General features: G+C 45.3%; 1 protein-coding gene across 15 annotated transcripts in view; it reads right to left on the bottom strand.

The window, feature by feature from the left end:
- Positions 1-25,035, bottom strand: part of Rbfox1 (RNA binding fox-1 homolog 1) — a 2,075,913-nt gene that overhangs the window by 1,622,604 nt on the left and 428,274 nt on the right. For all 15 annotated transcript variants that reach the window (XM_076937363.1, XM_076937366.1, XM_076937354.1 and 12 more), the window contains exon 3: positions 15,961-15,993. In XM_076937363.1, the coding sequence (XP_076793478.1) occupies positions 15,961-15,993 (33 nt within the window). The remainder of the gene's footprint in view (positions 1-15,960; positions 15,994-25,035) is intronic.

Genomic DNA, 25,035 nt, shown 5'->3' with positions numbered 1-25,035 from the left:
CACAGCTGCTGTGAATTCATAAGTACAACATTCATGTCATGTCCAGAAGACAGCACATCACAAGACTCCTCCCCACCCCCAAACTCTTGCATAGGAAGTATGCCTAGACATGGCTATGAGATCACCAAAACCATTCTTTGTCCCCCAAGGGATCACAGCTGGACTCCATTTCTCAGGCCAGCCTCTCCTCCAGTTTGAAAGGACACATGACAGGGTTCTAGCCAAAAGCAGGCAGGCAGAGGGATGCAGGATCTTTCCATGCATCACCTGTACACCCTTCCCAGGGATGGGTCATCCTCACAATTTGCTGCTCCATCTTTCTGTTGAAAGATGCAGACTCCAGGCAATTCCCTTCACCTGTGAAGAGTCTTTATTCCATGCATGGAAACAATTGGTAGGAATACACTGGTAGGAAAAAGGGCATCGGGTATGTAAAAGACTTAGAGCACTCGGAAGATGGGGACTCTCGGCAAAGCTACTGCTGTCACTGCTGCTACAGTTGCTACTGTGCTGTTAGTTTTGATATCTAAAATGTGCTTGGTGGACCCTCAGGGTCAGAGTCAGTGTTCACAAATGCTGACCACCACAACTACTTCTAGATACATTTAGCAGCAAACCCTACAAGGCCTGGTGAAATAATGTATGCAAAATCTGACCTTAGTTTTTTTTTTTAAACATATTACCTTTTGTTGTGCAGTAACTCCACTGAGAACATGTGGAGACTCTAAAAGCCAAATAGAAAGTCTATGTTGCCAGCCAGCAACTGCACAGGGAACTTGCCCAAGTCATGCAGCCCTGTGCTTTACTGGTTTTTGTTTGTTTGTTTGTTTGTTTGTCTTGTATGCACAAAAACCACATTCTGGTTGACACGTTTCATTTAGCAAGAATTGTTAGTGAAGAATAAAAGTACAGAAGCCAAAAAACAAGGCTAATATATTTAGGGACTTTCCTGGATCCCAGAACTGTGGACTAGGTCTTTGATGGGTTACATTTTGTTGCCATTTTGGAGGGTGTTGGTGCCCACATGCTAGGTTCTAAGGTCTGAATTGTGCCTCCAATGTGGCACCAGTTGTGTTGAAGACTGGAGGCCCATTACACTTTACCATCCTCTCTCTCTCTCTCTCTCTCCCTCTCTCTCTCTCTCTCTCTCTCTCTCCCTCTGCCTTTCTCTGCCTCTGCCTCTCTCTCTCTCCCTCTGCCTCTCTCTGCCTCTGTCTCTCTCTGTCTCTCTCTGTCTCTCTCTCTCTCTGTGTGTGTGCATGTGTGTGTGTGTGTGTGTGTGTGTTCCTGTGTGCCAAGTACAACTTCTCTCAGATGCCCTCTCTCAGAAGCCCTTTATCTTGGTTTTTAAGAATAGGACTCTCTCGGGGTGGGAGTTTACTGATTAGTCTCAACTGGCCAGCCAGCCAGTCTCAGGCATCTGCCCGTCTCCACCTACTCAGCGTTGGAATTATGAGTACATGCTTCCATGCCTATGTCTTGTCTTTGGTTCTGTTTTTAACGTGGATTCTATGACTCAAACTCAGTTTCTCGTGCTTCTATGTCAGCACTTCATAAACTGGACCATCAGCCCTGCCCAGTGCAGGTCCTCTGAAATGATCATAGAGGGTATCATGAGGGTGCTTAAGACCAAGTGAGTGAGCACAGAAAAGCCAGATTTTCCCATTTCTAACATTTAACCCTGGTCTCAGTTCTAGACTTCGGTTCAAGAGAAGCAGACCCCGCAATGGGCTACCAAGTAAAATTAAGTAAATTCATGGACCTGAATAAAATAAAACAGCAACTTTACTTTTCCAACTCCCTTTAATTATACAGGTGATCAAGGGAATCGCAGGCACATTACTGCCACCTGTGAATTTGTCAACAAAAGAAAGCACAGATTATTTTTAGGTCACATGACATGATAATTATCAGCGATATCTCCAAATACCATAATGCTTATTGCTGCTTCCAAATTATGGTAATTACTAGACCTGCTTGCTTAATGTGTTAATAAAGGAAATAAAGATTTGACTGAATCTTTTTTTTTTTTAAACTCTTACACTAAACACATTTCAGTCCGGTTTCCTTGGTGATCCTTAGAACTTTGTACTATGTCTTTTTAAATTACTTTTTTATTAGTGTGTGGGGGCATGTGTGTGTTCCAGCACACGCCTGTGAAGGTCAGAGAATAACTTTTAGAAATTAGTCATTTCCTTCAATCTTCTCAGGGCAGGGTCTCTCATCTTTCCACTTCTCTGAGGACTCCAAAAGCTTCTTAGCCCAAAATTCCTGGCCCAAAAGCTTTCGGGGAGTTCTCTGGTCTCCACCTCCCATCTCACTGTGGCTGTTCTGTGTTCACAGAAAAGGTCTGCTGCATTCTGTGGGTTCTCACATCCTCAGGCTAAAGGGTCTTTGGCCAGCTGGAACAGGATGAGCATGGCTCCAACAGCCTTATCCTTCTCCCCAATTCCCTTTCACTTTACTAAAAACCATCAGATCCTAAAGCTAACCATCAAGGTCTATTCCATTATTGGGCATTTTCTCAACCCCCCCACCTCTGTCTCCCCCCCCACACACACACACACCCGAGGCTGACTACCAAGGTCCAGCTCTCAAAGCATTGACATCCAGCAATCAAATGCCTCCTTTGGCTGCCCTAATTAACATGCCTAATTAAAATGAAGCAATTCATCCTAACAGGGTTTTCCCCTTACCTTTATAAACCATTTTCCTATATGCCATGTCTTTCTCCTTTTTGTTCAGAGGCAGTCCTTTGTCCTCCAGGACAAACATCCCTTCTTTCACCTTTTCCCTTGTTCCTTTCTCCCCCATTCCTTGTCCTCTCTCCTGTCTTGGTCTCTTATTCCCTGTTCTCTGTCCCTCTGGGGCAAACAAACAAACAAAAAAGAAACCTTGATCCTGGAGTTGAGAGCTGTAAGTCTTTACAGGTATCCAATTACATTTTAAGAGGTGTTGCTTGGTCTACTGGGGTCTTGAGGACCCTCAATCTCATATACAAGAGACTCAGTTGGTGTTTGCTAAAACATCCTACAGTGGCTAGCTTCCTTCTTCCCTTCCCCTCTCGCTTCCTTCCTTCCTCCCTCCCTTCCTGGCTTACTGTTATTTCTCATATTGTACCTACAAGGAAGATTTAATGTTATTCTTCCTAAGGCCTCTGCAGGGTCATTACTATTCTAATATGAATCATGTGGATCTGCTGGCTGACACGAACAGATTCTACACAAATGTGGGGGATCCACTCTGTTGACCTGAGGGTTATACAATTCCCCCCTTCTGAATTGTCATGAGCACCCTGAAAGCATCACCCACCTCCCATTCCTTCCAGAATGTTACAAGAAGGAAGTCACCAAGAGTCTTGAATTGCAAAGGTCAGTGAAGGCAGTCAACACAGATATGGGTGAAATCCCAAATGTGTCCCTTACTAGTCACATTGAAAAAATAGGAAAAATTGTTTCATCTACATGAGCCACTGACTCCTTATGCTCTTTAGAACAGAAAAAAAGTGAGATGGGGCCAGCTACATCATGCATGCTGCCTATCAGAATGCCTATCATACAAGCTCAAAGAAGGGCCTGGTGAAGCATAGGGATGAGGGCATGGCCAGCCACCATCACCATTGTCACAGTTCTCTTCCTCATGCTGTGCCAGGTGTTCCATTCCCATGGAATATCTACAAGCCCCTCACCTTTTTAGATGCCCCGACTTAGGTGATACATTCCATATTGTGAAAGGGAATGGCATCTCTCTGTGTAGAGCTGATAAAATTTCTATAGAGAATCCTCATTCACTTTCTGTCTTCTCCATGTTAATGCTGGAGGTATGAGTTAACACAGTGGAGCCTGAGAGAGAAGCACTGTGTGCTGACTGGTCAACACACAGAAACATCCACTCTGTGGATCTCCCTAGCCTTGCTGAGCATGAGATATGAATCCAAAATAGACTTTCACTGGGTGGACCACTAGGACTTTCTAGCGAATATATGACTTCAGCATTGCCTAGCTTCTCTGAATATTAGTGTGGTATGGTCATTTCCACCCAAATAAAACATTTAATCATGGAGGAAACCTCTATGGGACTCAAAGTTCTAAAAGAAGGCTTACTAAGAAGAAAATTCTCAAGAAATGTTCCTTAATGATCAGGAAATAAACAACTCAAAAGGCTCAGCAAATCCCTGATATTGACCAGCTAAACCAGCTCCCTCCCTCTTCCAGGTTATTTAATCAGAAAAGATGCCTGGGAGGCCTAAAAGTGGCCTCTCCAGCCTGTTGAGGTGCCTGTGAGTCTCACAACAAGCTTCAGGTTGTCAGGTTTTGTGAACCAACACCCACTCTGGGGTAGGCCTTTGGAGATACAGCTGCCTTTGAGTGATCTTCTCCCATAAGTAATCCCTCATCTATACTCTTATAAGCAACACCAATAAAGTCATTGGCTCACTTAGTTGGACTTTGATAGTATTATTATGGTCTAGCATCGATGCCTTATAGGGTGAATAGACCCGTGTTCACACCTCCCAAGGAACATTGTCTCAAAAAAAAAAAAACAAAAAAAAAAAAAAAAAAACAACTCAGTAATGAAACACAGAATTATAAGGTCTCTTTTGGGATGCAATAGCAAGATCACTCGATCTCCATAAGACACGCTTGGAGATCAGCATGAGCCTGCCGCCTACCTGCCAGGCACAATGACTGTGTAAGCTAGAGAAGAAGAAACCCAACCATCAGCCCAAGTCTCTACAGACTCTGGAAACCCAGCTTGGCTCATTGGAACAGTCAGAAGCCTCTTGAGACACTACATTTCAGCCACAGCCCACATTAGCTAAAGCCAGAAGCATATTGTTTGCTCTCCAGAGATTCAAGAGACTCTGGGATTTCCCCATAGGCTGCCCATGTGTGTGTGCTTGCATTGTAACAGGCCTTCCCCCCCCCCCCCCGCCAGCCCTTAGCACAACTGTTGCCACAATGGAAGTATCATTCAAGTCCTGCAACCTGGCACATGGTCAGAAAAACCTGCCAAAATGAGAATAAAGACACAATCTATCAAAGTCCATAGTTCTGGAAAAGTCCCTAAATGTACTAACCTTGCTTTTTAGCTTCTGTGGTTTTGCTTCTGGCTAACTGTTCTTGCTAACTGAGGGGTGTCAACTCAGGATGTGGGGTGTGTGTGTGTGTGTGTGTGTGTGTGTGTGTGTGTGTGCTTAAAAGCTCACTCCAAGAAAGGATCAGGACTGCACTTGGGTCCAGAACAGCCGATGTAGTAGCCATCTGGCTAATAAAGACTTCCTGTTGGCTTGAACCCACATCTGAATGTCTTTTCTAGGAATGCCTCACAGCAGTGTGGTGTGTGGGTATGTGTGCTGGGGAGGGGCACATTTGTTCATGCAAGCACAGAAGTTAACACTGGATGATCTCCTCAGTTGCTTCTCCAGGGCTCTGACCGATCCTGATCTGACGGTTTTCATTAGACTAGCTGGCCTGTATGTAAGCCTCCAGAATCCCCCCACTTCCTCACCAAAGCACTAGGCATCTCCCCTGCCACAGCTGGCTCTTCTGTGGGTGCCAGGGATCCGAACGCAGGTTCCATACTTAAGCAGCCTGCTATCCACCCACTGCTGGCTGCCCATCTTCAAGCAACAGATTATGGGATCAGAACTCCAACCTCGGCAAATGCCGAAAACGGCCCAGGGACAAAGCATGAGATGTAATTAACATGTTTCAAATCAACATGTAAAACATGTCAGATATTTGAGTATTAATTAATATTTTTTTTGCAAACTAATTACATTAGAATGATGAGCCCAGGAGGAACTAAAAGAGTTTTCAAATTCTGTTTCACTCCTCTTATTTAAATGTCTGCATGGATTACCACTTTATTCAATTTCTATATATATATTTTTTTTAATTTACCAGAAACGATCCAAACATCACACTATTTCACAGCCATCATCATTTATTCATGGCTCAACAGAGGAGACCAGTATAGCAATAACTCTTTCTTCCCTCACCCCTAATTGTCATTCTGGTGAGAGAAGAGGAATGCCAGCCCCAAGTCAAGGAACATTACTGCCGAGCATCAGCCATGGTCACCGGTCTCCCCCAAGTGTGTGAGCGTCGTTCATCATGAGAGGTTTGTGCTGAGCGATGCAGACTCCCACCTACGGGCCCTGAAAGCCCACTCCTCCTATCTTAGCTTGTTCAGGAAGCAAAGTGCGTGGAATCAAATACTAACTTTGCCCACGGCCGTATGGCCTTGGATAGATCCATAAACTCTTCTGAGCATCGGCTTTATCATCCATTAAATGAAGGTTATAGGAATACTCTCCCAAGTCTGTTGGAAAGAATAAAAGAGATAATCCATACAAAACGCTGAGCATGGAAGTCTGGATGCTCCAGAGACATTGTCTGTGTTCACTGTCACCGCCGGGAAGAGGCCAGTGTCAAGGAGACTCACATATTTCTCACCCACATATCCAGGTAGACCTTCATCTCTCTGCTGCTCCGTCATTCACCCATGAAATGTCCATCCAATGAATGGGATCTCTTTGCTCCCTATGAAAATGTTTTCAAAGCCAGCCATGACGGTATATGCCTGAAACCCTAGCACTGGGAAGGCCAAGGTGGGAAGACTATGAAGTTTCAGGATGTCTTAGGATATATGAAGAGTTCAACACCAGCCTACATAGACCAGCCTATATAAACCATGTCTCAATAAACAAGCAAAACCAAAAATATGAAAGATGCTCCTACTTATAAAAGTATGCCACAGAACATCTTATCCAGGTATGAGACTCTCGATCCATTTTATTTATTTATTTATTTATTTATTTATTTATTTATTTATTTATTATGACCTTGAACAAGGCACATGGGTGAGTGAATTGCATCCAAAGCCTCCTCAGGCTTCCTAAGGAACTTAAACACTTTCTAGGGGATCAGACCTTTACACCTTTGGGCGCACCTTTGCTACAGCTTACCTGAAGGCACCCAGTTGCCCACCTGTGGTCTCCTATCTCACAGGCTCCTTGAGAGCTAGAAAATGATGGCTGACCCATGTTAAGTCACCAATGCCCTAAGGAACGGTGATCATCATGCTCTTTAAGCTTGTTGAACCGCGCATGTCCCTGCAAGGGGTTTGTCCTTTGGCAAATATATTTTGCACTGCACTACTCTGAAAAACCCTGTCCGACCTGGCTTCCACCCACAGTCCTTCGTACTCATCCCTGAAAAGAGTTAAGACCTCTATTCATTTCTTTTCTTACGTGTCCCATAGCCCTAAATGGACTCTCTTCAGTCTCTCTGGCACCTTCCAAATCTGTTATTGTGTGTGGGTTTTCAGAATCAGGAAGCTCAATTCCCCACTTCTTAGCTTCAAGCATTTCAGTTCCCTCCATCAACCGTCACCACCCCCATGCCTCTTGCTTCTTCTCCATGAAAGCCATGCTCCACAGTGAAGCCACATCTCCCTTTGCCATTGATAAAGCAGGCTGGATCTTTGAAATTATACACTCTTACAGAGGTTGACAAGCCAGAGTCTCCACCACTGGGCCTTGTCTGGTGTACTGACTCCCTGAGCTGTGGCAATATATGAGCCCAGGAGCAGATCTTCTGATCGTAAACAGTCAGGAGGTTGGAATGTATAATGCAAAGGAAATAAACGGTGTCAAACCATGGGACATAATTGACCGTGCAGGGATGGGGTTTGCGATCACAGCTCACTTGGGGGAAGTCTTAACACAGAGCCAGCCAGGCTGATTGGGCTTTAGAATGGCCGACCTCAGAAGGGAGCGTTTGGAAGAGGAGAGGCTAGGCTTTCTGTCAGTGTCCCAAGAAGAAGCCTTGGCTCCTGAAGCAATTGGGTGACTCCTGACCTCGCTTTCCAGGCATCCTGCTGTGCCTGACAATCAGAGATGCGACCTTGACTCTGCTCCTATTAGCTCTCTGAATGAACTGTGTTGAGCTCCAGTTTGCTTTCCTGTGGAACAGGGAGGACAGCAGTGCTTACTTCCTAGGACTCCCAGAAGAACGAACTGAAATGCGATGAAGGACACAGAAGGGCTTGCACAGTGCCCGGTATGCACTCACATACTAGTGGATGTCAACTTTGCTTGTTGCTGTTGCTCTTCTTCATACCACACCCCCTTCCAGTATTCATGTTCTTGTTGGAGACCAAAATCATGAGGGAAGCACTTGAGGGTGGAAGGCTTCCATCTCCACTCCCAGTTTGAGGGGGATTCGATCCACTCCAGTGGAAAAGTGTGAGGCAGGATGTGAGGCAGCTGGTCCCATTGCATCTGAAACCAGGGGGCACACAGCAGATAGGGATGCAGGCCTAGAAATCGTCTAGACCCAATTGACCCAACCCAGGACCAATTTCCTCCAGCAATGTTTGACTTACAAAGCGGCGCCATGAGCTGGGACCCAAGTATATAAACACACTCGCCTGTGGGGACACTTCACGTTCAGATCACAAAGCAATTGTGCCAGTGGCAAGTCCTCAAGGCCTCCCAGCAACAGCCCATTTTAAAAATTTATTTATTGTGTATTTGTTTATTTTATATGTATGTCTCTGTGAATAATGCATAAGTAAAGGAGCCCACAGAGGCCAGAAAAGGGGTGTTTGATCCCTTGGATCCAGAATTATAGATGGTTCTGAGCCTCCTTGTATGTGCTGGGAATTTAACTCAGGTCCTCTGGAAGAGCAGCAAGCACTTTCAAATGTTCTCACAATTTCAAACAGATCTCACCATTGCTCACTATCCATCTCCCAGTGTCTTTTTAACAGAAGTTCATGGAGTAAGGGGCTCCTGCAGATTCAAAGACTGATGCTTCCATCTGGCTTAGTCTCTGAGTTTGTCCTTGTTGGTGCTTTGTTTCCTGTAGCACTCAGAATGAGCTGTAAACACCCCACTGAAGGTCACAATGAGTGCTGTAGACATCCATAGTCATTGTGAGTGTGTTCACATCACTCTTTGCTGCTGCTGCTGCTGCTGCAGTTATGGCTATAACTGTGGCTTCTTCTTTTCTTCTTCTTCTTTTCTTCTTCTTCTTCTTCTTCTTCTTCTTCTTCTTCTTCTTCTTCTTCTTCTTCTTCTTCTTCTTCTTCTTCTTCTCCTTCTCCTTCTCCTTCTCCTTCTCCTCCTCCTCCTCCTCCTCCTCCTCCTCCTCCTCCTCCTCCTCCTCCTCCTCCTTCTTCTTCTGCTGCTCTTGGAGGGAGGTCCTTTCTCCACCTCTCCCAAGACACTAGGTCTATGGGTGTTTTGCTGTAGAGGTCTCACTGGTTGGTCAGGCTGTCCCAGAGTAACAGCTGTCTTTCTGCTTATTTTTCATCACTAGTTCTCAGTTCTGACTCCACTCTCTGTATTCTCAGTGCACACACTTCCTTCTGTTTTGTACTTGGAAAACCAAGTTTGTCAGGTTTTATACTCTCTGTGTCTCTCTGTATATGTCTCTCTATGCCTCTCTGTCTCTTTCTGTCTCTGTCTCTGTCTCTCTCTCTCTCTCTCTCTCTCTCTCTCTCTCTCTCTCTCTCTCTCTCCCCACCTTCAATGTTATCCACATACATTCTCCATCATTTCTTCTCTCCATGCCTCATCAGATAACTGATCTTTCCTGAGCATGGAAGGTCTCATGCTCTGGAGACACAACAGCAAGCAAGGTCCAGTGCCCCTGGGAGTGTTATGGTCTCCCCTGCTCTCAAAGGGTGACTGCTCTCAATCTATTCACACATCCTCTGTGGCCTATTCTCCAACACAATGCCACTTGAAAAGTTGCTTCCAGAATCTTACCTTGCCTCCAGGCCAAGGACCCATCATTCTCTTGGCTCAAGTGCCTGCCTTCATGAACAGCTGCTCTGTCAAGTGGCTTATATGTCTTCCTGTTTGCTTCTGAAGCCATAGCCACCTGGCTTCTGCTTTTACCTACAATGGAAAGGCTTCCCTGAACTCACTCAATGTGTAATGTGAGATTACACATTGAGTGAGTCTAGAACCACCAGTCTGGTCCTTCCTTCCCTATACCCCACTGGGGTATCCAATATGGCTACCCCATTCCTCTAAGCCTCTTGTTCCATGGCTTCCATGAGAGTATTTGGGTCTGCATTTTTATGTTCATTCCAGACAGTCCCCCTTTCACTTCCTAACAACATGGAAAACAATTTCCCTACACTTGCTCTAATGCTTATTCAGTGACTGATAATCTCTTTCTCTCTCTCTCTCTCTCTCTCTCTCTCTCTCTCTCTCTCTCTCTCTCTCTCTCTGCCTTTGCTGCTGCTATTGATATTTTTGTTTGATAATAACCTAGCTCACCTTCAGTGCTCCCCTGAGGACCATCTGCAATCACATAGGCTCACTCGAATTTGAACTCAGATCTGAAGCTTATATAGAGAGGGATGTGCCCTTGTGAGAATCTTGCTCCTCGTGAACTGGCTGACACCAAAGCACTTCTTATCCAATTCTTCCCATAGAGTACCTCTCTTCTGAGGACGTGGCTGTGTGTTGGAATTGTGCATGCATTGCGGCTCTGTGCCTAGAATATATTATTCTGTCTCGTCACCATAAAGTCCACCATAAAAAGCACTAACCATATCTCCAAATGAGAAATCTGGGCTCTTGAGTTCAGGCCAGGTGACCTTTCAGAGCTCTTGAAGTGTCCATTTGTTGTAGGTTTAAGGTCAAGGGAGATGATCACCATGTGACTTGGCAAAAACCGGAGGAAGCCAAGAACACTACTGTGAACGGTCCTTAGTGTTCAAGTGGACCTTGTCCCTGAGTGACAGAAAAGGTCATGAAACCCAGTGTGAAGTAAAGCATGCAAGGACATCACTGCCTGGCAATGCTAACGGATTATGAAACTGTGTCCCCAGACATGGCTCTTAAATGATCACCCACTGAGTGCTTTGCTATCATTGTACTTTGGACAAAAAGGCAAAGGTAAAATTAAGTAATAACAGGAGTTCAGTTTCTGAAGTGTGTCCCTTTCAAGACAAGAACCCAAGTTTGAGTACCAGACTCATTTTTTTTTTTAAAGTTGGATGTATGGTACATGTTTATCATCCTATGCAGAGGCAGGGATCAAAAGATTCCTGTGGCTCACTGGCCAGGCAGTCCTGCCTACTTAGCAAGTTCCCAATTATCATTTCTGGAGAGTGACATTTCTTACATAGCCCAGCCCCAATACACACACACAGGGAGAGAGAGAGAGAGAGAGAGAGAGAGAGAGAGAGAGAGAGAGAGAGAGCTCCTTGGTGCGAGGCTCTCATAAGTATCATACATTGGTTGCCCTGTTTACAGTTCACACCAAGGCATTCTCTCTAAAGAACCATTTACTGAGGATTTGGTCTCCAAATGATGGTGCCATTTTCAGTGTTTCTGGAAACTGTAAGCAGTAGAGCCTAGCTGCAAAGTATAGACCACTAGGGGTACATCCTGGGGGGGGGCACATTCTCCCCTAGAGACTTTCTATCTCTCTCTCCTACTACTCTCTGTTCCCTGCCTGCCACACAGAGGGATGGAGTAGGGAGCCTCTGCCACATGCTTATGCCACCATGATGCTTGTCCTCATTGTGGACCAGGATCAATAGAACCAAGAGCCATGGATTGAACACTCAGGAACCATAAACCGAAAGAACTCCTGTCTCCCTAAAGTTATGGCAGGTGCTTTGTCATAGTGACAAAAGATGTACGCCATTCTGTGTGTGAATTGCCATCACACTTTGCAGATAAAAGATGAGGTGAGGGATTGACTTCCACTACACAATGGGTCAGCTGTAAACTAGGAAGTCCCCTTTGAGACACAGACCCTGTCCTCTGCTACCCTGCTCACACGACAGTTCATTTGGTCCTCAAGAAAAGTGCCAGGCTCTCCAATGAGCCAGGTGGCCAGAGCTGGTCTGCTCACAGCAAGGACAGCTCAGCCCTTTGTGAGTACAGTAACCTCTTTTCAAACAGGCCAGACTGCTTCTGACTGGCTCACAACCCCTGAGTAGTTTTCTGAAGACACAGACTTGAGATGGGAAAAAGAAATGATTTTTTTTTTTGGCCTGGAATAAAGTTTCCTTTAGAACGGAAAAGGAAAAAAAATCATTAGGAGGAACATTCCACCCACTTCCCTAGAGCCACTGTGATCAGCACCTGTGTCGTTTGCCACTGCAATTATTTGGGGTAACAAAACGGCGATATCAATCAATCCAGTTCGACTGCTCTGCCCTCAAACAGAAGCTGCCCCATTTATCAAAATGGAGGCTCTCCACTGGGTCTGTAGTACCATTAAACTATCAACAGGCGATCACTAAGGCGAGGCAAAATAAAAAAACAACTGTTAACTGAAAGGAAATAATTTTTCTTTTATCCCAAACATCCTGGCCGGCCGAGTTCTTTGTCTGGCTGTCAGTAGAGTCAACGTGGGCTGGGTCTCAGATCTTTGTTTCCATGCAGCCCGTGTTTGAGAGAGGCCAACAGAAACACTTGCAATGCACTGCCTGAGCCCAGGTAACCAGGTTTCTCTCTCAGCAGGGCAAGCTGCGTGACGATAAATAGGGGGAAATGTGTATGCATTTGTGTGATAAAGCAGGCTTAATGATTCCCGAGGGGAAGGAACCCGGGAGCCACGCAGTTGCAACTTAGGTTCAAAACGGATCCACGCAGGGCCAATTAACGTGCAAATATGTATGTGCTGAACCTGCACTCCATCCGTCATGTGCGCGTGGAAATTGGGCCATTTATCTGTTATATTATGTATGTGACATCTTAGTTTGGTTCTTACAGGCTGCTTGGGGACAAAGAGGCCATGTGCTTTGCAGCTAGCAGAGGGAATTTAAGATAAATTCTTCAGCTGTTGTCAACGTTGCAAGGCACGGAATTTGGTTGGAAGATAAAGCTTTTCCGTCGGCAGGGTTTTAATGTCTCTCCATAGCCCGTGTGGTGTCTTATTAAAACTGTGTGTGGTGAGGGAGGGGCGGCATATGCCGTGAGGAATTATTGGCACAGACAGCTTGCTGTCATGTTTCCTGAGTCCGGATTTAGCAAACGTTATTCACATATTCGCTGTCAATCTGCAGAGAGAAAAGAGAGCTGGCGAAGCCGTTCATGCACTCATTCCATGGGCTTGTACTTCTTTTTGTTTTCCTTTAACTCACGTCTCTGCCACAGGTAGAGTCTGTTCTGCCTAAATTACAACTGCTTGTCTGTATTTAGGCAAAAAGCAAAAAGAAAAACAAAAGGTGACTGGAGACAGGAAAGGACCGCCCTGATGCAGTTACCTGATATGTTGCTATTCACTTACAAGAAGGCACTGTTTGTCAGTGGATTCGAATCTCACGTTAAATAACAGTGACCACTTGCTTTGATGAATCACCATTAGAAATTCAATTAATAAAAGGTTAACCCTCTACAGTAGTGAAAAAAAAATTACGTTCGGCTGCAACAATGACAACTGAGCCTTCAAAGAAACGGCAAGGAAAATGGAAGTCATTAAGATATGTACTGTGCCTGAGGGAGGAGAAACTGGGCAGACTGGGGAATGAACTGGGTCAGTGGTTGCTCTGAGATGTCACCCGTGTGCTGGGTCCTCACATTCTTAATGCTCTCCATCCCTCTGCCCTATTCTGATCCCGAGGATGTAACAGGTACTACAAAAAAAAAAAAAAACCTGAATTTCAACCACAGCCTCCTGCAGAGGGTGTCCTGCTCCAATACATGGGAACAAATGATCTCAGAATGAGACCTCTAACACTGTGGGCCAGATCAAATCTTTCCTTCTCATTTCTAGTAAATATTTTTCCCACAGCCTTGAAAAGCTAACACCTTCCCTTCCCTTCCCTTCCCTTCCCTTCCCTTCCCTTCCTCCTCTCCTTTCTTCTCTTTCCTTCCCCTCCATCCTTCCTCCCTTCCCTTCTCTCCTGTTCTTCTTAGTCCCTTTCCCCTTCTTTCTATCTTTCCCAAAAGATTCATTTTGCTCACTTAGTGTTTTCCACACTCGGCAGTCCCTGTCTGTGGTTTATAAGGCCATTTCACTTACCTGTGGCAGAGTCTGGATTGTGCCAGTGCATTCCAGTGCATCCTACACCATGATTTACTTATAAACTGGTTAATGAGCATGAGCTAGTTCCAGCATAGAACCATGAGATTAGAACTTCCAAGAATGGCCCTGACTCTGACTGCTGGTGGGCAACGGTGCGAGCATGCATTTTCCTCAGCTCTACCAGAGGATCCTGGATTACCAAGTCTGCAAACACCATTTCAGTCAAGACATGAAGTACTTCTCTCTTCCCAACCTATATGTTTTCATCAAGGCTATAGAGATAAATGTCTTGTCATAGAGGGCTACTAGAAAATGGGAAGGAAAAAATATACAAGAGTATTTATTATTGTTGTCGTTGCTGCTGTTGTTATTGTTTGTTTGTTTGCTTGCTTGCCTTTATTGACTGAATGTTTTAAGTTGCCCAGTATGGCAAAAAATGTTAGGGCATGCCTTGGCAAGGGCAAGGAGCCAAAAGAGGAAACAGGCAGCTGTCCGTGGTGCTGACCACAGACGCCTGCTTTGGGCCTCCATTCAGAAGTGGCCCTTATGAATAACAAAGTATGGATTTACTGAACATGGCTTGTACAGTTACCTATGTGCTTTACACATCATGGTAGTCAGAAGTCAAAATTGTACTATGACATGGCTTGGACTCATTCCTTCACTGAATGAGTCATGGACAAGTTGAGTGTTCCCAAACCTTAGTTTACCTGTCTGTGAAGTAGAATGATGACAGCTGCTATAGGCAAGATTTCTGTGAGCATCCTATACCACAATAAATGAAAACATCTCTGTAATAGTGACAATGTAACGGGTACTTAATAATGGAACTATGCATTATGCTCCTTGTGAACTACCTGGGTTCATTAGGATGGTTCTGATGGTAAACGTACTTGCAGCCAAGTTTAACAATCTAGGTTCTATTCCTGGGTCCACGTGGTGGGAGGAGAGAAGTGGTTTACAAAGAGTCTCCTGCCTCTTACACACACACACACACACACACACACACACACTAAGTAAATCAACCAATAAATAAAATGATGTTTGAGTCTATAAGGTGCATATTGTTATTCTCATTCTCAAAAAGAGAACATAAAGTTTTTGAACATAACTTGTTCAAGTGATTAGCTCCAGGATTATTTGGAAGCAGTTAAAACTGGAGGCTCCACAACATTTCTACAGATCCTGGCACGTCCTGTGGACCTCTGTGCCAAACACTTACCTCACTATTCAAGTTTGATTCCTACCTGCACTATTCATGTACCACACACCTTGTAAAACAACAGAGAACCATCCTACCCATCGGAGGACACTGCAGATCCACTCCTGAGTGGCCCCACATGCTCTGTAGGGTCTGTCGGGTCTGTCAGAGCCACCTCCATGAACTTTATTTTGCAACAAACATGTAATGGATCACAGGAGTCACCATTATCTTTTAGGCAATGAAAATGGTAGACAGATCAGTCACCAATATCCAATTCACCAGACTTTGCTTTCTCCAAGTTGACTTGATAAAAGAGGAGAGGCTCTGTGGATGCCTTCTTGAGAAAACCACGACCCTACGGACCATTTCCAGCCAGTGGTCACCTTATTGAAGACCCATGATACACATCTGTTAATATATTTTCTACTATAATGCCAGCATCTGCTAAAATTCTCTTAAGGCCCTGGAAGCCAAGTAGGGAAGACAAAAGGAGTTTCCAAAGCAAGTAGAAGGCTACTTTGAAATCCTCATTACTGTTCTCACTACTACTAGTTCTAGACTACTCAGAGCATGCTCTGTGAGCAAGGGGCCAACCTAACCCAGCACCATGGAAAACGTGCCATAGAAAGTAACACCAGACACAAGACCACAAGGAGAAGCACAGCCAGGGAACATGGTTCACTCCCCAAAAAGAAGCCACTTTAAAATGTACCCCCAAGACAGCAAAACCATGTTTCCTACCTCAGCTTGGTCAACAGCAGGACTCACCAAAACCTGCGCATTGAAGAAAAAAAGACATTAGTATCGATTCAACAAGAAGGCAATTGCATTAATTGTCTTTCTAAAGAAGCTGGCATCGATAATTTTTATAACCAGAGGGGACTATGGGACAACCCCCATGAGCATGTACACACACACACACTTTCCCTTCCACCAAACACAGTAACAGCAGATTCATCTTCACAGTCCTGTAAAAAGGTGAAGAGGATAATTAATATTTTCAACACATTATAGCAAGCTTGCCAGGAAGCAGAAGGGGGAAGGCCATGTACAAAGCCGCACAGCAAGGATTAAATGAACACCAAGGAAGCAAAGGCATTCATGGCAATTCCCCTCATTAATGACACTTTTGTGGGTATTTTGTCCCTTAAGTTCCAAGCCAGCCTCGTGGGAAGTTGCAGAGACAACAACAACTGCAGCTCCCATGTTTGCAAAATGTCTGACAATATTGTGAAGTATAAAGTCCTGGCAGGCTTTACGACAAATTCTTCATGCTTCTTTTTTCTCATTTAACCCCCTAAAAAATTTTTATTAGCCCCTCTTCATAGATGAGAACACCAGGGCTTAGAAAACTTAGGTAACTTTCCCAAGATCTGAAAGTTAATAAGTAGAGAGAATTAGATTTGATCCTGGGATAAAGGCATTTCAAGCTCCCATGGAGAAGCCCACAGGGAGTTCAGATAGACAAGCCACTGTGGCTCATAATAGCCTAGGAAGGGCAGTCTATCTAGGAGCTAGATGCATGTGCAGACACAAACATGTACATATGTGCAGGAGCCTCTGGATGCCAGAAGCAGATATCTATGCCCTAAAGCTCGAATTACAGATAGTTGAGAGCTGCCCAGTGTTGGTGCTGGATTTGTGTGTGTGTGTGTGTGTGTGTGTGTGTGTGTGTGTGTGTGTGTGTATGTATGTATGCTGTGGTGCTGTGGTCAGGCATATGTGGGTACATATGTGAGCATGTGTGTATGTGGAGGTCACGGAACACTATTGTGTGTCATTCTTCAGGTATCTATCTTAGTTTTGTAGACAAGGTCTCTCACAGGGACATCAGATATGTCAACCAGGATGGACCAAAGAGCCAAAAAGTCCCAGGGATCCTCATGACTCTACTTCCTCAGAGCTTGAATAACAAGCACACGCCACCACACACAGCTCTCTTTAGAATGAGTTTTGGGCAACAAATTCTAATTTTCATGTTTGTAGAACCAGCCATTAACTGACTGAGCCATGGCCCCACCCCCAGGGATTTGATTTTTCAAATCACTTCTACAAACTTTCTGCCTGCAATTTTCCTGGTGCTTTAAAATGGACTCTGACCGCTTCGATGTCATTTTCCTATCAGAAGATAAGACTACTAGTTCATCCTTTGTTGCAGGTCCATCACCCTAACTTATCAGAAAGCTGAAGTGAGAGAATCAGGAGCTCATGGCCTACTTGAGCCATGGAGGGAGTTCAAGGGAAGTCTGTCAACTTAGTGAGGCCACACCTCAGAATAAAAATATAAAAAGAGGTTGGGGTGTGTCTCAGTAGTCCAGCACTTGCCTTGCATATGTCAACCAGGGCCTAGACTTAACCTTCCTCACAATGTGGGAGTCTGAAATAAAAAGTGCTAATAAACTCAGTGTACACTGAGTTATAACTGATTTAAATTCTCAAAAAAAAATCACACATTGGTGTCTTAAACTTTGTGTGGAGATGCTTAAAAGTGAGACCTTAGTTAGGAAGGGACCACACTGCCCATCAAGATGACTTCACAAGGGCAAGGTCTCTGGTAGGATTGGTATCCATATGATAAAACACCAAAGGCTTTGCTTTCTGTCCACACACACACACCCATATCAAGAAAGGCCATATGGGGGACACAGAAGGAAGAGAGATGTGTAGCCAGGACAGCTGCTGTGAGGCCCTTGACCTTGGATTCCCAGCCTACAGAATCACAAGCCTCCATTGCTATTGTAAAGCTACCTGTCTGTGTTTTTCCATAGCAGCTGACTTAAACATTGATGGGTACCAGCTCAAGGCTGTGAATTCAACACAGGGCTTAGGAAGATCAGACCTAGGAGATCAGCCCCTGAAGCTTATTCTAACTCAGCCTCTCCCAGTACTGTCTCACCCACACTCAGCAGCAAGGCATCAGCCCTCCTCAGAACCATCTTCCCCAGAGAGGGAAGGGAGCCTTTCCCATGGAGAAGCCTTTGTGTCTCATTAGCTTCCCAAACCAAGGGCTAACCTTCAGACTGCTCTCACCCAACAGAGTCATGAGCCATGGCCAAATGCTAGGTAGGCTGGATCAGTAGAAAGCACCATGGTTGTTACAGACCAGAGTCATGTCATGGCTCCCTCCCCTGAATGACTCTATAAGAGCCTGAGATGGACCAGCTATTGCCTCATCCCTAATGTACAAGGAGACCCCTCAGCTGAACAGCCTCCTGTGTATGTGTGTGTGTTTGTGTGTGTATGCACGCGTACATGTGCACGCATGCTCTTCCTTGTGGTCCCCAAGAGAAGTAATGAGGGATAAATCTGACGCTCACCAGCTGCAGGTTTCAGGCAGCCCCAGCTCTTCTCTCTCCACACAAACAAGAGAATCGCAGTCCTCAGTCGACCCTAACGAGCGTGGGCAGCACCGTCCTCAGCCAACCCCTCGGGTTTCCTCTACTTTATCATCTGACTATTATTTCCTAACTTTGTGTATTTCCTGCTGCAATGTCCCTTGATTACTCCCCACAAATAGACGAGCTCACTCCTCACAGTTAATGCAAATACACGCTAACAAAGAGAAGCATACACAACAGCTAGTGTTACAAAGGCTAACATGATACTAGCATGATCAAAACACCAGAGAGGCTAAAATATAGGGTTACACACTCAGCTGCCTATAAGGGGACAAGTTGATTGAGGCAGCTGAGTTTATGTAGAACTGGAGATTTCTTACCCCCACGTAAAGCCATTTGCAGCAGCTTTTAACAGGCAACACGCGGCTCCAGACAAATAAAGCCTGAGTGTCCTAGAAGTGGCTGTTGAGCGTAGTTTATGATCCGCTGTGCTTCTAACCTGCCACCATGGAGAGTGTGTGGCCCAGGACAGCAGTGAATGTGACCTGACACAATTGTAAACTTAAAACATTCTGAAATTTTATCTTGGTGACTTCTTTTCCTGGAGCTGCTGCAGGGCTCTCAAGTGTAAACTCTGCTAGATGGTAAAGTCAAACTGCAACGTCAAAAGACTGGACATGCCACCAGGCCCAATACACTGTGATACATCTGTATTTATGCAAAGTCTCCATGTGTGCATATGCACACGCCTACACAGGAACATATGTGCAACACATACACACATGCATACTACAGGAAGAAGGAGGCACAGCACAATAGCATGCAAAACAGGAAAGAATGTTACTCTAGATAATGCCTATAAATGTTATTCACTCTCCTCCCATACAAACACACATGCATGTCTAAAAGCTATCTGGTAGGATACAGAGAAAACTGAAGAAGAGCCTGGAACTTCACTGGGACTCATCTGTGTGTGACAGGGAATTGTCCTTTCTCCAGGCTGTTTGAAACTTTCCCACAGAGGATGTATCCATTTATAAAGCTAAAGGCAAATTCAAAACAATAAAGAAAACACAGCCTCACACTATTAGTAAAAAGCCTTTTGGGAGCACTGGGGCTTCTCTTCTTAATCATGGAGGAGTGGAATGAAAATGACTCTCTGACCTGACCAGAGCTGAAGAGAGGGGTGCCTTGCAACCACGAGGCCCTGAGACCTACATAAAAATGTTGGGTATTCCGACATGCACTTAGAATCTCCACACAGGAGAAGCAGAGACAGATGGCTCCCTGGGACATCCTGGCTACTTCCCCTAGCCCACCTGGAGAATTCTAGAGAAATTAGAAAATCTATCTCAACAAACATGGTGGACTACATCATGAGAACAAGAGCGGAGATCGTCTTCTTGCCTCCATAGGCATGGGCACCTGTACATACACTCAAAAAACAATAAGGCACACAGTTAAGCAATACCAAATTGCTTGTGGCCAACTGGAAAGCAGCCATATTTTATTTATAATGTATGACTACACATATTGAATAAACATAACAAGAAACAAATGTGATAGATCTTTCTATTCTTTTCTGGTGCTGACAGCTTAAGGCTTACTCAGTAAGGTACACCCATAGACCTATGGCCTGTCTGTACCCTGTGATGGCTGCGTGCATACTGGAAACACTAGAATGAACCCCAGAGGCCAATGGGATGAGGGTTCTTTAAAGGATACAGGATGCAGCGCTTGGCTTTGATCTTGTGCAAGGCAGCAGCCATCAGAGAATGTGCAGTGGGGGGACTGATCTGATTAGAGGCCTGCTGCTGGTGGGCCATTCTGTAGAGCAGCACAGGGCACAGAAGGGACAGGGGAAATCCCCAGCAGAGCAGGCGTGAATGCTTTGTTCTGGCTTTTCTTCGTCCCTTTAATCATTTCCCTTGCTCTCCTCTGGTTTCCGAATTGCTTTTTGAAATTCCAACATGAAGGTACTCTTCTTCCCTTGTGTTAGAAACTTGATGTCTACGATTCTATTTCAACTCTTGCCCCCATAATGCACTGCCATGTCCCCATCCACAGACAGGGAAACCAAGACTGGGAACACGAAGCCTTTACCTCACATGACACCAGAAATGTCAGAAGCCTGAATGGAAGGAACCCAGCTCTGGCATTAGAAGATACTTCAGGACAGACAGACATCTTAGCACCAAAACAGAGATGCTCACAGTTTCATAGACCCAGAGCTGAATCCACTGCTACTGGGAAAGGCACAGGTCATCCAGCCACCTGATCTCCATCCACATGTTTCTGAGACATCTAAATACTGGTTGGGGCCCTGGCTAGCCTCTCTATAACCTGAAACTTCTGTGCTAATAGCCTGTGGCACCTGTCTGTAGACTGTGCACTCATACTACATGTGTCTCTTGATCCCACAGAACAGAAGCCTGAAAGGATTTAAGCTCAGGGAAGAATGTATTCACATACAGGATGGAGCTCACTGTAAATAGTCCAGATAAGATCAAAGAGCCTTAATTACTTCCTCTAGCAAGTGGAGGAACTGTGAGCTGAGCCCCAGCTCTCTACATTGAGAGATGCTGTTCTCTGTACAGCTTGGCAATACTCCAACCCAGAAATCCAGATCCAGGCAACCTTCTCCCATTCATTAATGGGACATTATCCCATTCCCATGTTGCTGATGGGTGTGGAGGCTCTGCTATGTCTTCCCCTCCTATCCTCCAGCATTCCCTTCTGGGTCCCTGTGACTCAGCAAATGCTACTGCTCACGGCCTGCCAGGCAAGGAGACAAAATTATTACATCCCTTCTTAAGCCCTGGACTGCTGGGCCTTCAGATCTCTCTCTTCATCAGTAAATGTCACCACTGTGCTGAACAGGTTACCCTTTGCTTGTGAAGTCAGCATGTAACTTTAGCAGACCTTCTGGGTAACAGCCCATGAGGACACGATCACTGGGACAGCATGGAAGTGATCTCTTCAGTTGATAAGCATCCAAATGAAAATGTTAAGTCGTTGTGTCCTGGGGTCTGCTGGGTAATCTCTGCTAGGCTGCCAGGCTGTCTGCAGCTTATGAGATGCCTGACACCAGCATTATGAGCGAACATACAAAGCATGGAGGCTGGCTGCTTGTCTGGCTTCTTCAGCTTTACTTTACTTTTTGGTTCTTGAAGGATGTCACAGGTGGACCTAGAAGCCCACAGACACTCTCAGACCTGAGAGTCCAAGCCCACTTCTATCCAACTCACCTAGCTCAGGGTAGAACTCGGACCTCACAAACACCACAAAGCTCATTTCTCCACCCAGCCAAGCTGGCCAGGCTTCACCAGTGGAATTAACTGGAGGTTATAACAGTTTTTTTCCTTCATTTCCAGTGAGGACCTGTGAGTTTCGAGATGATCCAATGAAAGCCATGGAGGAGTTGGGTTTGAGATATGTACTTAGTGCACCTAAGGGGACCAGCTTCAAGGTAAGGTGACCTTGGTGTCAAAAGGTACTGAGAGAGTAGGTGGCCCTCTTCATTCATCTTGAGATAACAGGAAATGTCTGTCTTTCTATCTCTGCAAAGTTACTATGAACAAAGGGACCAGACACCAGGATGGGCTTTCTTCATGAACCCGAGTCAATTCTGCTTGAACTGACTGGATCTCTGGGTAGTTGCCCTTGGTATAGACATCACCAGTTGATCTCTGTCATCAAAATGTGGTGAAGTTTAACACTGACTTGATTTAGGTAATAAGACAAATAGAGTTCCTGCCACTCAGAAATGCAGCAACCTGACAAGTTCTCTGAGCCATGCCTTGGGAAGCCTTTCCAATGGGAGTGTTGTTAATGAGTGGCAGCCTCTACCTCTGGTCCCACTTCCAATGTATCTGCTTTGTGGTCCAGCAACCACCTCTGGTTCAGCATCACCTGTAGCTAACATCCACTTACGGCACAATTTCATCTGTGGTGCAGCCTCTACCTATGGCCCAGCTTCCAGTAGCAGTAGTCACATCACTGGGTATGATGGCTCATCTTTACTGTCATCTTGACGTATTTAAAATTACCTAGGAAAACGTAGAAGAGGTCCATGACCATGTTCTTAGAAAGGATAAACTATGGAAAGAAGACCCACCCTAAATACAAGCATCGCCATTCCACAGGCTGGAGTTGTGGACGAAACGAAAAGGAAGAAAAAAGCCTAGTGGCAGCATCCATCTCTCTCTGCTTCTCAACTGTGATGTAGTGTGACCAGTCACATCCTGTCACTATTACTTCTGCTCCGTGGTGGTCTGTAGTGACCCTCAAACTGTGAGCCAAAAGATACCCTCCTTCCTAAAGTTGCCTTTGGGAGTGATTTTGTCAGAGCAACAAGCAAAGTGACTAATCATCCCGGACACCCAGAACTCTGAGGATGGCTCTGAAATTGAGGCCACGCCTAGGATTTCATTGTGTTGGTGTGGTCACTGTTTCACCACAGCCAGTGCAGGCACGGAAGGCAGCCTCACATGCTTTGCTGCAGTGAGCGTGGAGGCCCTTGCCCTAACTCATACATCCAGTCAGGCTCTAAGATGAACTTAACCAGCAGATTCCTGTGGAAGAGACACTGCCACCTCAAAGACTGGCCATGCCTACAAGTGCCACCTGGAGTACTCTCAGTGTAAAACTAATTGTCTCAACACAACCCTGCTGGAGAAGCCACATCTAGGAAACTTAAAACCAGTCCCAGCTGAGTCTAAACTTCCAGCCTGGCCTTCTAATGTCTCAGGTAGATCAGCTCCCCTGGAAGGCCCATCTTCCGACTAAATGCCACCAAGATAGTCTATGAGAACTTGTCCAGACTTGTGGCTCACAAAATCTTGAACATAATCAATAGTTAGCAAGTTTGGAGGCACTTTATTATACAACAATAGACAAACATACAAAAGGTACTTAGTGTTGCTAAACCTATAATTTTAGACTTAGAAAATGGGAATTATAATATTTTACAAGATCGTTGTGAGAATTAAGCAAAATAATACATTCAGAGTGCTTGGCTCAGTCCCTGGTCTATGGTAGGTAGCAGGTTCTGTGAGCCAGAGAGCACCTGTGCCCCCTTGCAGGACCACATGCAATCATGACCACTTATGCTTACTGTCACTCATGGTTCTCAGAGCACTGGATCAGGTATCCAGCTGGTAAAACACATATGGACAGCTCTCGAGTTTAAAAGACTCATCTTTATGAATCCTCAGAGTCGGCAAGCTGAGTGTCCTGCAGGAAACGTGTTGCCCCTCTCTGAGCTTCCGTTTGCCCTCATTTGGAAATGGACACCAATCCCATCTGGCTTTTCTGAATCAAGGCTTGATTGAGGAAAACATGAAGCTTGGAGTGTAAGAGTGGCCATCTCTGGCTTGGATAGCTTTGTGCACTGGCTTTTATGAGCTTCCCGCCTGTGCACACAGAGTATGAATCCATTGCATTGCAGATCACCCACGGGGTGCTTTTCCAAAGCCTGGAACTTGCCCATCGTTCTCCCACACCCTGTCTCCTTTACCTTTTCATTGAATGTATATGTGCAAACGGTGTGCCTGCACGTAGCATGTGAGTGCATGTGCAGGTGTGCATGCACTTATGTATTGAGGTCAGAGGTTGCACTGGAGATAGTTGAACATGCTTCACCTTATTCATTGAGGCAGACTTTCAGTTGACCTCAGAGCTCACTGATTCAGCTAGCCAACTTTCTTCAGGGACCCCTAGCCCTGTCTTCCAAGGACTGGGATTAGAGTCACCATGCCCACCCAACATTTAAGTGGGTCCTGGGGATTCAAATGCCTGTCTCATGATCCGTCTCCCCAGCTCCTCCCTCTTCCATTTTTACACAGGACTTGGTTCCAAACACTGTGTTGCCAAAATTCATGTCACATTTTTTAAAAGTGTTTTTTAAAGGAAAGAACCTGTTTGTGGATGAAATTCATCTCCCCATCCCCAACCCCACCCTTCATCAAAGTCTGTAGTCACCAGGAAAGTCCAATAAATATGTGTCTCTTAAAATTCTCCTTGGAGATGCATATTCCTGACTTGTCAGATGTGAAATATTTACTTGCAGTTACTTCAGAATCTCTGCAGCCTGCAACCTAAGGATAATCTGCTTATGGTGCCATTTTTAATCAGGGGCACATGAGGGATCAAGAGGTCATGGGGCTGAGATGACAAAAGCACAGCACTCTGAAGGCAGGAAGCCCTATCAATGCCTGTCCTTGGCTTGCCCTTGAAACTGGCTTGTCAGAAAGGTTAGGGTAGTCACAGCACTGGGTTGATGGGTATCTGCCTCTGAGCTGCCATGTGCCCATCAGTCACTCTGAGACATGCTAGAAGACACTGGAGAGGCTGAGCATGTGTGAGAAGTGGGTGCTGGGGCCCCCAAAGTTCCTTCCAATGGTATCCCAACACCTGTGAAGAAGTAGCAAATGAGATTGTTTTCTTCCAAGGACCCCTTTGTTGAGAGTAGGATTCA

The sequence above is a fragment of the Arvicanthis niloticus genome, chromosome 6 (assembly GCF_011762505.2).
Source record: "Arvicanthis niloticus isolate mArvNil1 chromosome 6, mArvNil1.pat.X, whole genome shotgun sequence".
NCBI classification, from domain to species: Eukaryota; Metazoa; Chordata; class Mammalia; order Rodentia; family Muridae; genus Arvicanthis; species Arvicanthis niloticus.
This window is presented reverse-complemented; position numbering and strand designations above follow the sequence as displayed.